A 12,232-nucleotide genomic window follows, 5' to 3' on the forward strand; every position below is an offset into this window, starting at 1 on the left:
GGTGGAATTATCTTCCACCTGTTTTTGGGGGTTGGCTGCGCCCCTGCCTTCGTCTTCAGGCAGGAAATGCAGAGTCCGGACCCTCGGATTGCGAGCTATGGACGAGGCCTACACAAAAGAACTTAATTGCTTGCTGAGCTATCAATAAATGTATTTATTCTCCCGAGTCTTTCTGGTAGAAATGGAAGCTTTATTAGCGTTAAGTTCTGCCAGGAAGACTCAATCGTTGCGTCACTAATTACCTTCTCATCTATCCAATCGTGTCTAATGCTTGCGGTATAAAAGACCGGTACTTACACATGTTTGAGTTTGCAGATGCTGACGCTTTCATTTACCTCCATCCTCCCCACCAACTCCAAGATGGTTCCTTCCCTCCCATCCTACCACCTCCAAGATGGTTCCTTCCCTTCCATCCTCCCCACCACCACAGGATGGTCCCTTCCTATACCTCCCGGGGGGGTTGGCTGCGCCCCTGCCTTCGTCTTCAGGCAGGAAATGCAGAGACCGGACCCTCGGATTGCGAGCTATAGACGGGGCCTACGCCAAAGGACTTAATTGCTTGCTGGGCTATCAATAAATGTATTTATTGTTACAGTATTTATTCTCCCGAGTCTTTCTGGTAGAAAACGCCATTAAGGAGGATTTATCCCAATTTATCATGCATCCAGACATACTACCGAAATGGTGGAATAACTTTAGGACATTAGGTATAGAGTTTTTTAAGTCTGAATACAAAATGATGTCATCCGCATAAAACAATATATAATGTTGCGACCCAAATAAAGTAATTGGAGCAATAACTTAGCTTTGTCTGAGAGCTTGGGCTAAGGGTTCCAGTGAAAGCGCAAAAAGAAGTGAAAGGGGACAGCCTTGACGACAACCCCTCTGTAATAGAAAGGGTAAAGACTGAGAAGTGCGTGTTGAAATAGAAGCTATTGGGTTACTATAAAGAGTTTGAATGGCATATATGAATTTAGGACCGAGACCAAAGTGTTCCAGTACTGTCCATAAAAAGTCCCACTAAAGTTTGTCAAAAGCTTTGAGCGCGTCAAGGGAAAAAACTGCGCAAGTGTCAGTATATATATGAGAATGTTCAATGATGTGCAATTAACGTTGCATATTATCTGGGGCCACTTGCCCTCTAAGAAATCCAGTTTGGTCATAATGAATCAAAGTATCCATGAAGGGCTCAATCCGGGAAACCAGGGCTTTGGCCAGAATTTTAACATCACTATTAATTAAAGGGCACCTATTATGGAAAATTCACTTTTACATGGTGTTTGAACATAAATGTGTGTTGGCAGTGTGTGAGCAAAACCACCCTAGAATGATCAAAATCCACCCAGTGTTTTTTTTTACAATCTCAATAAATCATATGCACTGCCTCAGAACGAGCTGTTCTGAGATTCAGCTCTTTGTGACGTAGAAAGGGAGACAGGGGTTTGATTGACAGTGTGGCTGTGGCCTAGACCCCGCCCTCGGTGATCTGTACACATCATCCTCCATTGTTTCAACGACGACAGCCAGTAATGTCTCTTGGAAACATAAGTGTTCTGTCGTGGACTCGTGGGTTAATCCTGTTGTTGTAGCTTAAAAGTTAATCCTCGACTGTGGATCGTCATCTACTGTTTGCGATCCACCGTCACATCCAGTAACAGTAAGTGTGTTTTATGATTTTTGAGCAAATAGTCTTTTCAGTCAATGTCAGCCAATTCAACAACAAATGCGTCTAAAGTTGTTGTCATCGTAGGATGCCTGTGTAGGCTATATAATTGTGTAATTTCAAAAAAATTGCGCCAGCATTAGTGTTTATGTGTGTCTGTGTGTGTGTGTTGCACTTGCCCATCATTTCAAAGGGAACGCGATTACAACGCTAAAGTACATAAATGTATCAAATAACCATACCGAGACGTACTGGTCCATTCTCATTTATGTTTATTCTGCCGGAGTCTCTTCGTATTATTTGTATATTCCGATTCAAACGTACGCTGAATGACATTCAAAACAGCGCGTCTCTCACTCTCTTAGCCCTTCTGCTTACCGACTGCCATAGGTATCAAGTTACGCCCTCATCCAAAGGCAGGGCGGGGATATGCAGCTCATTTGCATTTAAAGCCGTATACCTCCGAAACAGGTCATTTTTAAGCAGGCCCCAAAATTACATTTTCAAATGGTTATAATAAATTAACTATGGGGTATTTTGAGCTGAAACTTAACAAATACATTCTAGGGACACCAGAGACCAATATTACATCTTGTAAAAAGGGGCATAATAGGTGCCCTTTAAAGATATTGGGCGGTAACTAGAACAATTCAATGCATCTTTACCTTTCTTATGTAACAAAATTATAAGCGCTGTGTTCTGGTCCCTATGAAGCATACCATGTTCCCAAACAGCCAGGTAAAGCTCTGGGGGAATTCCATCAGGGCCGGGGGATTTTTCTTTTTTTAAGAGATTTGGCCGCATTATAAAATTCCTCCAACATTAGAAGTTCTTCTCTTCATCATTAGAATGTCTCTGTCCTCTTCTGGTAGGAGAGGCAAGTTCAAGTTCTCTAAAAATGTTTTGCATACGTGTCTGTCAAGAACCACCTCTGAAGAGTACAATGTGGAATAAAACACTTTAAAGCTATTGTTAATAGCCCTAGGATCTGTGACTATTTTGCCATCACTGTTTTTTAACATATGAATATTTGCTTTGGACTCGGTTGCCTTTAACCTCAATGCAAGCAGATGGCTAGTTCTATCTGAATGAAAATAATATTTTTGCTTAGTTCTGTGAATGATGAACTCGGCTTTAGACATTGATAAGCTATTGTACTCTTTTTTCAACAATGACAAATTCTGAGCAGCCTCTTCTGAGAAAAGATTGAAACTGCTGGTGTTCCAAAGACCTTATTTCTTGTTCAAGATAGTCAAAGCGCTTATTTTTAAGATGCTTAGCCTTTGAAGAAAAGGCAATGCAGTTCCCTAGTAGATAGCATTTAGTAACCTCCCATAACACCTAAGGGTTTGAGCAATGATCCGTATTACTTTCCAAAAATTCTGTAAGCCCAGATCTAAGTTGGTCCATATATGTAGCATCATACAACAGGGAGTCATTAAAGTGCCATCTACGGAATTTAGCATGAGCTGTAATAGGTATGATATTACAAAAAATAGGAGAGTGATCTGAGATCAAAATAGGTAAAATAACAATATTGGATACACACTTAAAGCCACAATATGTATTTTTCTGCATTAAAAATAGCAAAAATAACTGTATCTATGTTATATATTTCTGTTAGATATGTACTTACATTATCCCGACAGTTTCCACCAAATTTCAAATACGGAGAAATTTATAGTTTAATTCGAAGACACGGGACGTTTCTTTATTTCCGTTTCGTCGCCCGTCTATGGCGTCATATAACCTTTGACTCCTCTATTTTCTCTAACTTCCTTGCGGAACCCGGCGAAACCGCCAAACACAAAGGGGAACACTGGACTACCGCCAATAAAGCAAAGAAAATGACGAAGAAAAAAAAGTAGTACGTATTTTTATGTGTAAATCACGTGCCCGCTCACGAGCGCTCACTCTTAACAGACACACTGTCCCCGCTGCTCGCGCACAAAGCGCTCCCCGTTCACAGTAACCGGGTCGTCTCATTCAAATCAGCCAACTGTTGCTGTAACAGCAACAATGTAACAGCAGCAATGCTGTTAGGGAGCCGCGCACATTGAATACTCTTATGAGTCAGGCTGCGAATGTACGTGCCCGCTTCAGCTCTCTCATGCTTACTAAATAAACGCCTCACCTCCGGCGCCGCGCACTCTCTACATTCCCTTTAGCCTTCAGCATAGTGGATGAATAACGCAAACCCAGTCAAACGTTTGACTGCAGTATCTTATGTGCTTTATAATCCGGTGCGCTCTATATATGAAAAATATTCTAAAATAGGTCATTCATTGAAGTAGCGTAATATTAATATTTATATTCGTCTGTATAATAGTTGCTATGGACCACGATTACGCTTTGCCTGCACGTTCTGCTGCTACAGCCAGCTCATTAGCTAAAGCTCAAACGTACCTGAAAAATATGACCCGAGAAGGGTTTGGGACAGGAGAAGCATGACACAGGTAAACATTGGGGTTGCATTTAGAGCTTCTTGACAAGCTAAATCTACAGAGAGATGCCGTATATCCGTATATTTTGTGAAACGATGATGTCATGTCATGAGCTGAGCTGGTTGTCATTGACAGCGACAACAACTCCCGTGAGCCCACGCTCTTTCCCGACGTCTTCAAAGTACGTCTTTTGTTATTATTTTAAACGAGTGACCCCTGGTGGCCAAAAATCGCATACTGTACGTTTAAGCAAGGGAGCTAATATAATACTTCTTAAAATGATTTTAATTTGAATACTTTTAACTTTTTGAACTTGAACTTTTTGAATATTTCTAGCACATATTTTCATACCACTCTATCTCTAGTTAGATATGTGATCATATGATATTACCTTCAGGAGGAAGTGTGTAGCGAGCATACTCTGGAAAATAATCTTCAAGTTTGGATTTTCCTGCCAGGATCTTTTCTGCCAGCATGTCCTGTTTGTTGAGGAACAAGATCACTGAAATGGTCCTTAAAAACCTGTTTGAAAACACACAGAGTGAGACAGTTTGAGCATGTCTTTATATTTATTTATCTGATGAAAATTCTAGACGTTCTAGCTTTGAGCCAGCATTTTACGCGATAAGCCTTTGTATTTAAACTTGTCTTCTCTCTTTGACTTAAAAAATAAAAAAAAATTTAGGCATGGATGCAATGACCAAAAAGATCCCTGTAGGAATTTTTACATCACAATAACTGTATAGTTATTTTGCTGGAAAATATAATATACAGTATATGTGGCAATCAAAGATTTATAGATTTATAAATATACCTAGTTCTGGCATGAAACTCTAGATGGCACAGGCTGATAAGGTCCTTAAATCATTTGGTAGCGATCACATTATTATCTAAATAGCGCAGTTGCATTATAGTATTCAAATATTGGTAGCAATGTTGTTATCAGTCTGCAACACGCTTATAGAAAGCATCTGAAATCAACAACTAAGAAAAGTGAACACTCTTTTTGTCACAGTTTGTGTTTTGTTTAGTTTGTTTTCATTGGACATCTCTGCCTGTCATCACATGTCACGTGTCATCTTCATTGTCATTTTCAGTTCATCTGTATCACCTGTGTTCAGTTAATCATTGTCGTCTGTGTTTGAATTTAAGTTCCGTCTGTTCAGTCAATCTTTGTCTGATCTATGATGTGCATAGTGTGTGTTGCTACCTGTCTGTTATCCTTTATAGTTTTACCATTAAACCTTTGTGGTGGGAATTTATCATCATCTTTGTCTGCCTTCCTGCAACCACACGTGACACTTTTACTCCATTTCCCTGTGCATACTCCATATCCCACCCATATTGTGTGCTTTGCTTATTACAGTAAATGAGCAATCATAATGTTATACCAATCATAATTTAGTGTTATGTTTAATAGTCTGTGGAGTAATTTACTAAGCAAATTAGCTGCTGCGTTTATGCAATTGACCTGTCGGTAAGCCCCACCCTCTTAGTTACTGTTGCTAACTCAGACAAACAAACAAAGGTGCTAACTAAACTGTCTTACAATGACAACTCAGTCAGAGTTAAAACCTTGTCCCAAAATGTTTTTGATAAATTTGTACACAGAGGAACCACCTCTCACTGAGGTGTACTCAAGTGGGACTTAAATAAACCATATATTTATAAAGATATATAATATATTAAAATAAATATAGTGGGTAACAAGATTAATTTGAAAGCGGGGGTTTACAGGGAGACGCCTAATGTTACGGTCATCTCGATTGCAGATGACAACATCCAGGATCAACATCATTATCTACATAGCGTAGCTGATAGGCCAATGAGCTGCGGCTCAACATTCAAATATTGCTAGTGATTCTGTTAGTGGTCTATAGCACGCTTCCAGAAATTCTCCACCTAATAGATCTGCTACGGGGGATTAATTCATGTGTGTTACATGTGCAGCAGCAGCAGCAGTGTCACGATCACCCACTGGAGTGCCCTTGAGAGCCACCAGGGGGCACTCCATCACGGACTAGTGTTCATTGCCATTCCATCAAAGACTCCATCCCCCATAATTCTATGATCCGTTTCATCCTCATTGATTGTCTACAGCTGTTACTTATTATTTCTGTCTATAAAAGCCTGGTTCATTCTGTCATTTTTTGCAAGGTTTTAGCTAGTGTTACACTGCATTTCTGAGCGTTATTATTTGGATTGTTGGCTTGTGTTTTGACCCATTTCCTAGTGATGGGCAGATCGAGGCTTTGTGAAGCAATGAAACAGTTGGCGGGCGGGCGGGCGGGCGTAGTTCTTGAAAGAGCAATTGTTTCGAAGAGCAGGTGTTTCGAATCATTTTTGCTTCGGGATCTCGCAAAGCTTCGGAATGTCTGTTTCGCGTCAGCCATCCCTACCATTTCCTGCTGTTTTGATTATAATTCTGGATTGTCCTAATAAATGCTGCATTTGCATCTTCCTCAAGTCTCAGAGCAGTTGTGATCTCTGCAGTCGAATCCAGTCTGGGGATCTCAGAGGTGGTCCCACTGTTGACAGCACATTACAGCAGCGTCTATTTTGTGTGTTTGGGATGCACACTGAGTCCAATCCAGGCCATGAGTCCGCTCCAGAGCCCGCTCTAGCCTCAGAGCTCAGTCCTGTGTTGGTTCCAGCCCGTGAACTTCCTAGCTGCATTGATGCGACCACGGAGGTCGTCCCACATTTTCTTGTCTGCCCTGATACAACTATAGTGGTCGTCCCTGAGATTTGGAACTGTCACAGTGTCTGGTTTGTGTTTCCCTGGTATCCACTAGAGGTACTCTTCCCCATGGTGTCATCCTTTCATGAAAAGGCTTCCAGCATGTTTTGACATGGGCCCTGAAGCCAACGCTTACCCTCTCTGTGCTCTGTTTCAATTTCATCTGATCAGCCATGTTGATCTCCAGTTCCACCAGATCTGTCCTGGGGGTATTCTGCTCCCCTGGTTGTCATCATCCCAGGCTGCTCCCACCCTGGCCACTTGTCCATTCTGTGCCGCCCTGGCCACTTACTCTCCCCTTGCTGCCCTTGGACTTGGCCCTCCCGCCCCTGGTCGGCCCCTGGTCCGCCTCGCTCCTGGACTTCGTTGACCATATTAGGAGCAACTGAAAGCTTCTCCTTAGGTGGGGGGATATGTCCTGATCACCAGTTGGAGTGCCCTTGAGGTACTCAGCTGGGCACTCCATGGACTAGAGTTCATTGCCATTCCATCTACGACAGATATGGATAATCCCCCATAATCCTCTGCCCCATTCCTTCATCACTGATTGTCTACAGCTGTTACTCTTTAACTCTTGTCTACAAAAGCCTGTTTCACTCTGTCATTTATTGCAGTTACACATATGTTACACATATCTGAGTGTTATTTGTGATTTCATGTACCTTGGTTTTTGGGTTCTCTGCCTGTCTATTGGATTACCCTTTTGTCTGTTTATTTCCTTGCTGTTTATTTGGATTGTTGCCTGCTGTTTTGAGTGTTTCTGGACTGTCCTAATAAATTCTGCACTTGGATTGTCACTCAAGTCTCGGAGCAGTTTGTAAAAAGCAGCATGTCTTACAAATCCATTACCATGCCAATCTTTATTATCACGCCAATCTCTCTGAAAGTTATGACAGGTGTGTGTGTGTATATATATATATATATATATATATATATATATACACACACTGTGAATATTCAGCACATCATCCAGCCCTATTGCTGACCTCTAATAAAAATAATCGGTAACTGTTACAAACATATAGATGCACTTCAGGATAACTTCTGCAGCACTTGGGACGGGAACTGAAAACTCCCAAGAAACAGCAGAACTGTGAAACCTGTTAGTCCAGATGCTGCGGAACAGATCAAGAGATTCGCGCAACCGGTTGGTGCTGTTGTCTTCCCTTATGACCATGTTATAACTGCTACTGGCTGCCACGAAGATGATGGCGGTCACATCTGTGAATATAGACAGGAAGAAATATATAATAACCAAGCACACACTTAAAGTGATAATTAACCCACAAATTTTACTTCTGTCACCATCTACTCTCCCTCAAATCGTTCAAAACCCATAAGACTTTGGTTCATTTTCGAAATATAAAATTTTTATATTTTTAATGAGAAAGTTTCTGTCCCTCGTATTGAAAGTCCAGGTAACCAAATTTTAAAAGATTCAAAAATGTTTTAAAGGCGTTGTCAAAGGTATCCATATGAGTTGAGCATTTTAATCTTCACATATTGTGAAGAGATAACTTTATAAGCTAGACATCATTTAAACACACACACACACACACACACACACACACATACAGTATATATATATACATATACATATATACCGTACACACACACACAAACACATATATATATATATATATATTGTCACTGCCCGATGAAACTCATGTATGTCCAAAACGGTTACTATTCAGGAAGTAAAAAAAAAACACGTAATTTCAAAAGCGTAGCGTTGTCATGCTTGGTACAACATCTTTAAATGTAACCATTGCCAGTGTCATGATATAATCCACATTTGACGCAAAATCGAGTTTAAATGGACATACGTGCATATTGACATGGCGATGCTAGACTGATACTTACAATCCTATCGTAATTTTGTCACTCTCTCTACTATGTCTTAGCCTGACTACATCAGACTTCCTACTTCCGCTAATTTCATTTCGCTCCTGTAGTCATTCTGAGATAGCGGCCTATCTTTCAGTTTTCCACCGGCCTGAAAACAGCCGGCCAATCAACGAACAGAGGGCGGTCTGAGAGCCGTGACGTAGACGCTAAGCGCCGAGATTACATTGTAGGTTAGAGAAATCGAAAACCGAAACAACCGCGCAGAAGTGGGAAACAAGACACGGGATGCAATTCGCTCTGTTATGGAGAACATTCCGGAGAAAGTCGGTCTCCTCATCTGTGAACGCTCCTGGTGCGCTCTTATTATCATATTATTAACATCATAATAATAATCCACCATATTTCGTTTCGACATCCTGCTACATTAGTCCCAGATATGTGATTCATGAACGATCTGTTCATTGTGTATGTCACGTGACAAATGAACGTAAGACTCGGAAGGTAAAGTGATTATTTATGTTCCATGTAAATCATTTTTTACTGCATTATGATTTCTTAATTCAGAATATGATCAACATTGCGTAGGTGGATGTGATCGGGGAATTTGGCTGTTAAAATTATAACATTAAGCCACTTAAATAAACGAAATGACTCGAATGAATGACTCAGAAAATCACTAAAATGAACTTCCTATTCATGACTCGCGAGAGCAGCGGCTCGTCCTCGCGGCGCTGCGGGGTGGCGGAAGCTAAATCAGACTCGTGAGAGCGGAGCACGCCGACGTTGCGGGGCGACCGCAACTCAGTAATTCATATAAATAACCTAGTTTGTGAATTGTTAATTCCCAGTTGGCACACATTTTGCAGCCCTTACAAAAGCGCCGCTCCCTGTTTACAGTGGAAGTTCGATCATAGATTTGAGTTCGATGCATAGGTGCGTTCCATTGGACCGTAAGTAGACTGCGAAGTGGACTTCACAGGGTATTTCGCCATCTTAAGTGAAATTCCAATTCGAAGGGAACGAAAATGTTCAGTTCGAAGGGCACTGCAAACGGCATAGGGAATAAGGGAACATCGATACATCACTTCACAGGAAGTCAGTGAAGTCCACTTCAACTGATATACCGTGTTCAGGGAGTAGGGAGCAGTGAACACTGCGTAGGGACCCTGTCGAATGGAACACAACTTCTGTCTACGAAGCAAAGTGAAGTAGCAGAGTCTGGTATTACCAGGCTAACTATGTCTGGCATCAAGGGGGAAACGTTTACCGTTATAAAGTTAGGCCTACTGTAGAGGAAAGTCTTGAGAACAGTTGTCAAAAACAAAAGTTTGATGATACTTTACCTCACTGTTATTCGGCAATCTAATGCTGAGCTTTCAGACCTCATTTACACCTGGTATTAAATGAGATCTGTATCCAGATAAGTTATCCGGATAATACGTGTTCTGATCTTACCGATTCCATTTAGCTACACCTGGCCACATAAATGTGTTTTTGCAAAACGGATATAAACCCGATCTTCGACTCCCACGTTATATGCATATTTAATGGATTGCACGCCACCAAAAACAACATATGAGCTGCATTTTATTGATCATCAGCTAATTTCAAAATCAAAGACATCAATAAGAGAGAGCAACAGCCCGGCTAAGATCATTTCGTTTCTTTACTTGAAGATGATTGTGTGATTGTGAAGATGATTAAGCGTCTGTGACTTACTTTCACTTTTATTTGCGATGGTTGCTTGTTGGCTTGATGAATAGACGCTCATCTGATGCGTGTCGCAGTAGCGCCGTCATATCTGACTATAACATATCATATAGCCTATAGCCTATAACACGCTCTCGTTTATTTTTTTTAGCATTTTTGGGAGGAGTAAAATATACATATGTGGTTTCAACAACCAGATTGCGTTTACACCTAGTAAATATCCGAACACAATGCGAGCCAGACTACCTCCAAATGTGGTCAGGGAGATCCGATCACAACGCTATTTACACCTTGCATTAACATGCAGATGAATTTTCATTAAGATGAAACTTCACGAGACCGGCGAAATGCCTCCACAGGGCGGGGAGATACGCTGCGTGATTGACAGCTTTGACAGCAAATGGATATACGTGGAACTCAGATGACACGATTTCACAACTTTTCATTGGTCATTTAGATAATGTGAAACATGCTGTATACGGAAATGAACCTGGACATTCTATCCGTCAAAAAATCTCAAAATCGGCAAAATGGACATACGCAGTTTTCATCGGACAGATGATATACATATATGTACATATAGCCTATGTAGTAAACAAAGAAGCCCTAAAACAAACCTCATTGGTTCTTGTGTGTGCATGATGCAAAAAACAACAACAATAAGGTTTGTTTAAGTGCATGATGCATGCACTACTCACACACAAGCTTACATGTAAATATGTGTGTGAATGTGTCAATCATTGTTTCGATGTAAATAAAATTATAAATTAAATCTGTTCATCATATAAAGCTCTTTCATGTCTTTCATCACAAGACAATGACTACCACTAGATTCATATCGATTTGTTTTATCCACCTTTTTCTGCTCTAAACAATGCGAGTTGCCATGACGACGATGCCGGTAGTCAACTTCCGGTTCGAGTCTGGTCTATGCTTTTTTTTTCATGTGTTTTAGATTGTGTCATCCCCACATCGCTAAACTAAATTAAAAAAAAAATCATCAAATGTGATCTGATCACGTTATCTTTTTTATGAAATCACAGATAAAAACAAAACGAATGTTTTTCTTTGCTTCATAACTTCCAAAGGATAGCTGATGCATGACTGCACGATCTCCAGCAAACACCCGACAGTCTCTATCACCCTGACTGCTGCAGAATAACAGTTCTAAAAGGTTCTAAAAGGCCTGTGAGGTTAGGCGTAATAACGTTACGCCGAGTTTCATTCATGAGACCAAAGTCCATCTGTTCAATCTGTTTACTATATAGCTACTTCTTATTTATTAAAACCAGGCAATTGGTTGATGAAACATTGATTGAAATTAAGATACAATTAGTGAAAACAGGACAACAGGAAGTAGAAAACTGTCCAGTCAGAAAAAGGTGAATAATACCTAAATGACCTTTTTTTTATCTTCTAAGTTTTGCTTACCTGAACTTTGAATGGTATATATATATATTTTTCATGGTACATTTTTTTATGAATTTGTGTTTAACCAAAAGTCTTTAGGTTTGTTAAGACATGAGGGTGAGTAATTGATTGATGACAGAATGTAAATATTTGGGGAACTATCTTTTTAATACCATTAGTCACTTTTAGATATATTAACTATAAAAACAGGTTTCAGGAATTTATTTACGTAAAAAACACAAAAATTTTTAGATTTTTACCACAAAGCTTGAGGAACATACAAGCTCACCATTAAAGCACTGAATCCATTTCCTCCTTTCATCTCTCTGACCACCCACATCAAACATACTGACACACAAGGAGAAAGAAATAAATGTTTCTGTATATCAAGTGAAAAAAAAAGTAATTACAATGTAG

At 40.2% G+C, this 12,232-nt stretch overlaps 1 protein-coding gene across 2 annotated transcripts in view; it reads right to left on the minus strand.

Moving 5' to 3' along the window:
* The window catches only part of gnal (guanine nucleotide binding protein (G protein), alpha activating activity polypeptide, olfactory type), a 188,523-nt gene that overhangs the window by 56,092 nt on the left and 120,199 nt on the right, over positions 1-12,232 (minus strand). Inside the window, exons 8-10 of one of the 2 annotated variants that reach the window (XM_089125828.1) lie at positions 12,105-12,163; positions 7,948-8,068; positions 4,499-4,629 (exon numbers count right to left, since the gene is read on the minus strand). In XM_089125828.1, coding sequence (XP_088981954.1) covers positions 4,499-4,629; positions 7,948-8,068; positions 12,105-12,163 — 311 coding nt within the window. The remainder of the gene's footprint in view (positions 1-4,498; positions 4,630-7,947; positions 8,069-12,104; positions 12,164-12,232) is intronic. The other variant, XM_089125829.1, reaches the window with a different exon arrangement.

This window comes from Pimephales promelas, chromosome 22 (genome assembly GCF_988280905.1).
Source record: "Pimephales promelas chromosome 22, fPimPro1.hap1.1, whole genome shotgun sequence".
NCBI lineage: Eukaryota > Metazoa > Chordata > Actinopteri > Cypriniformes > Leuciscidae > Pimephales > Pimephales promelas.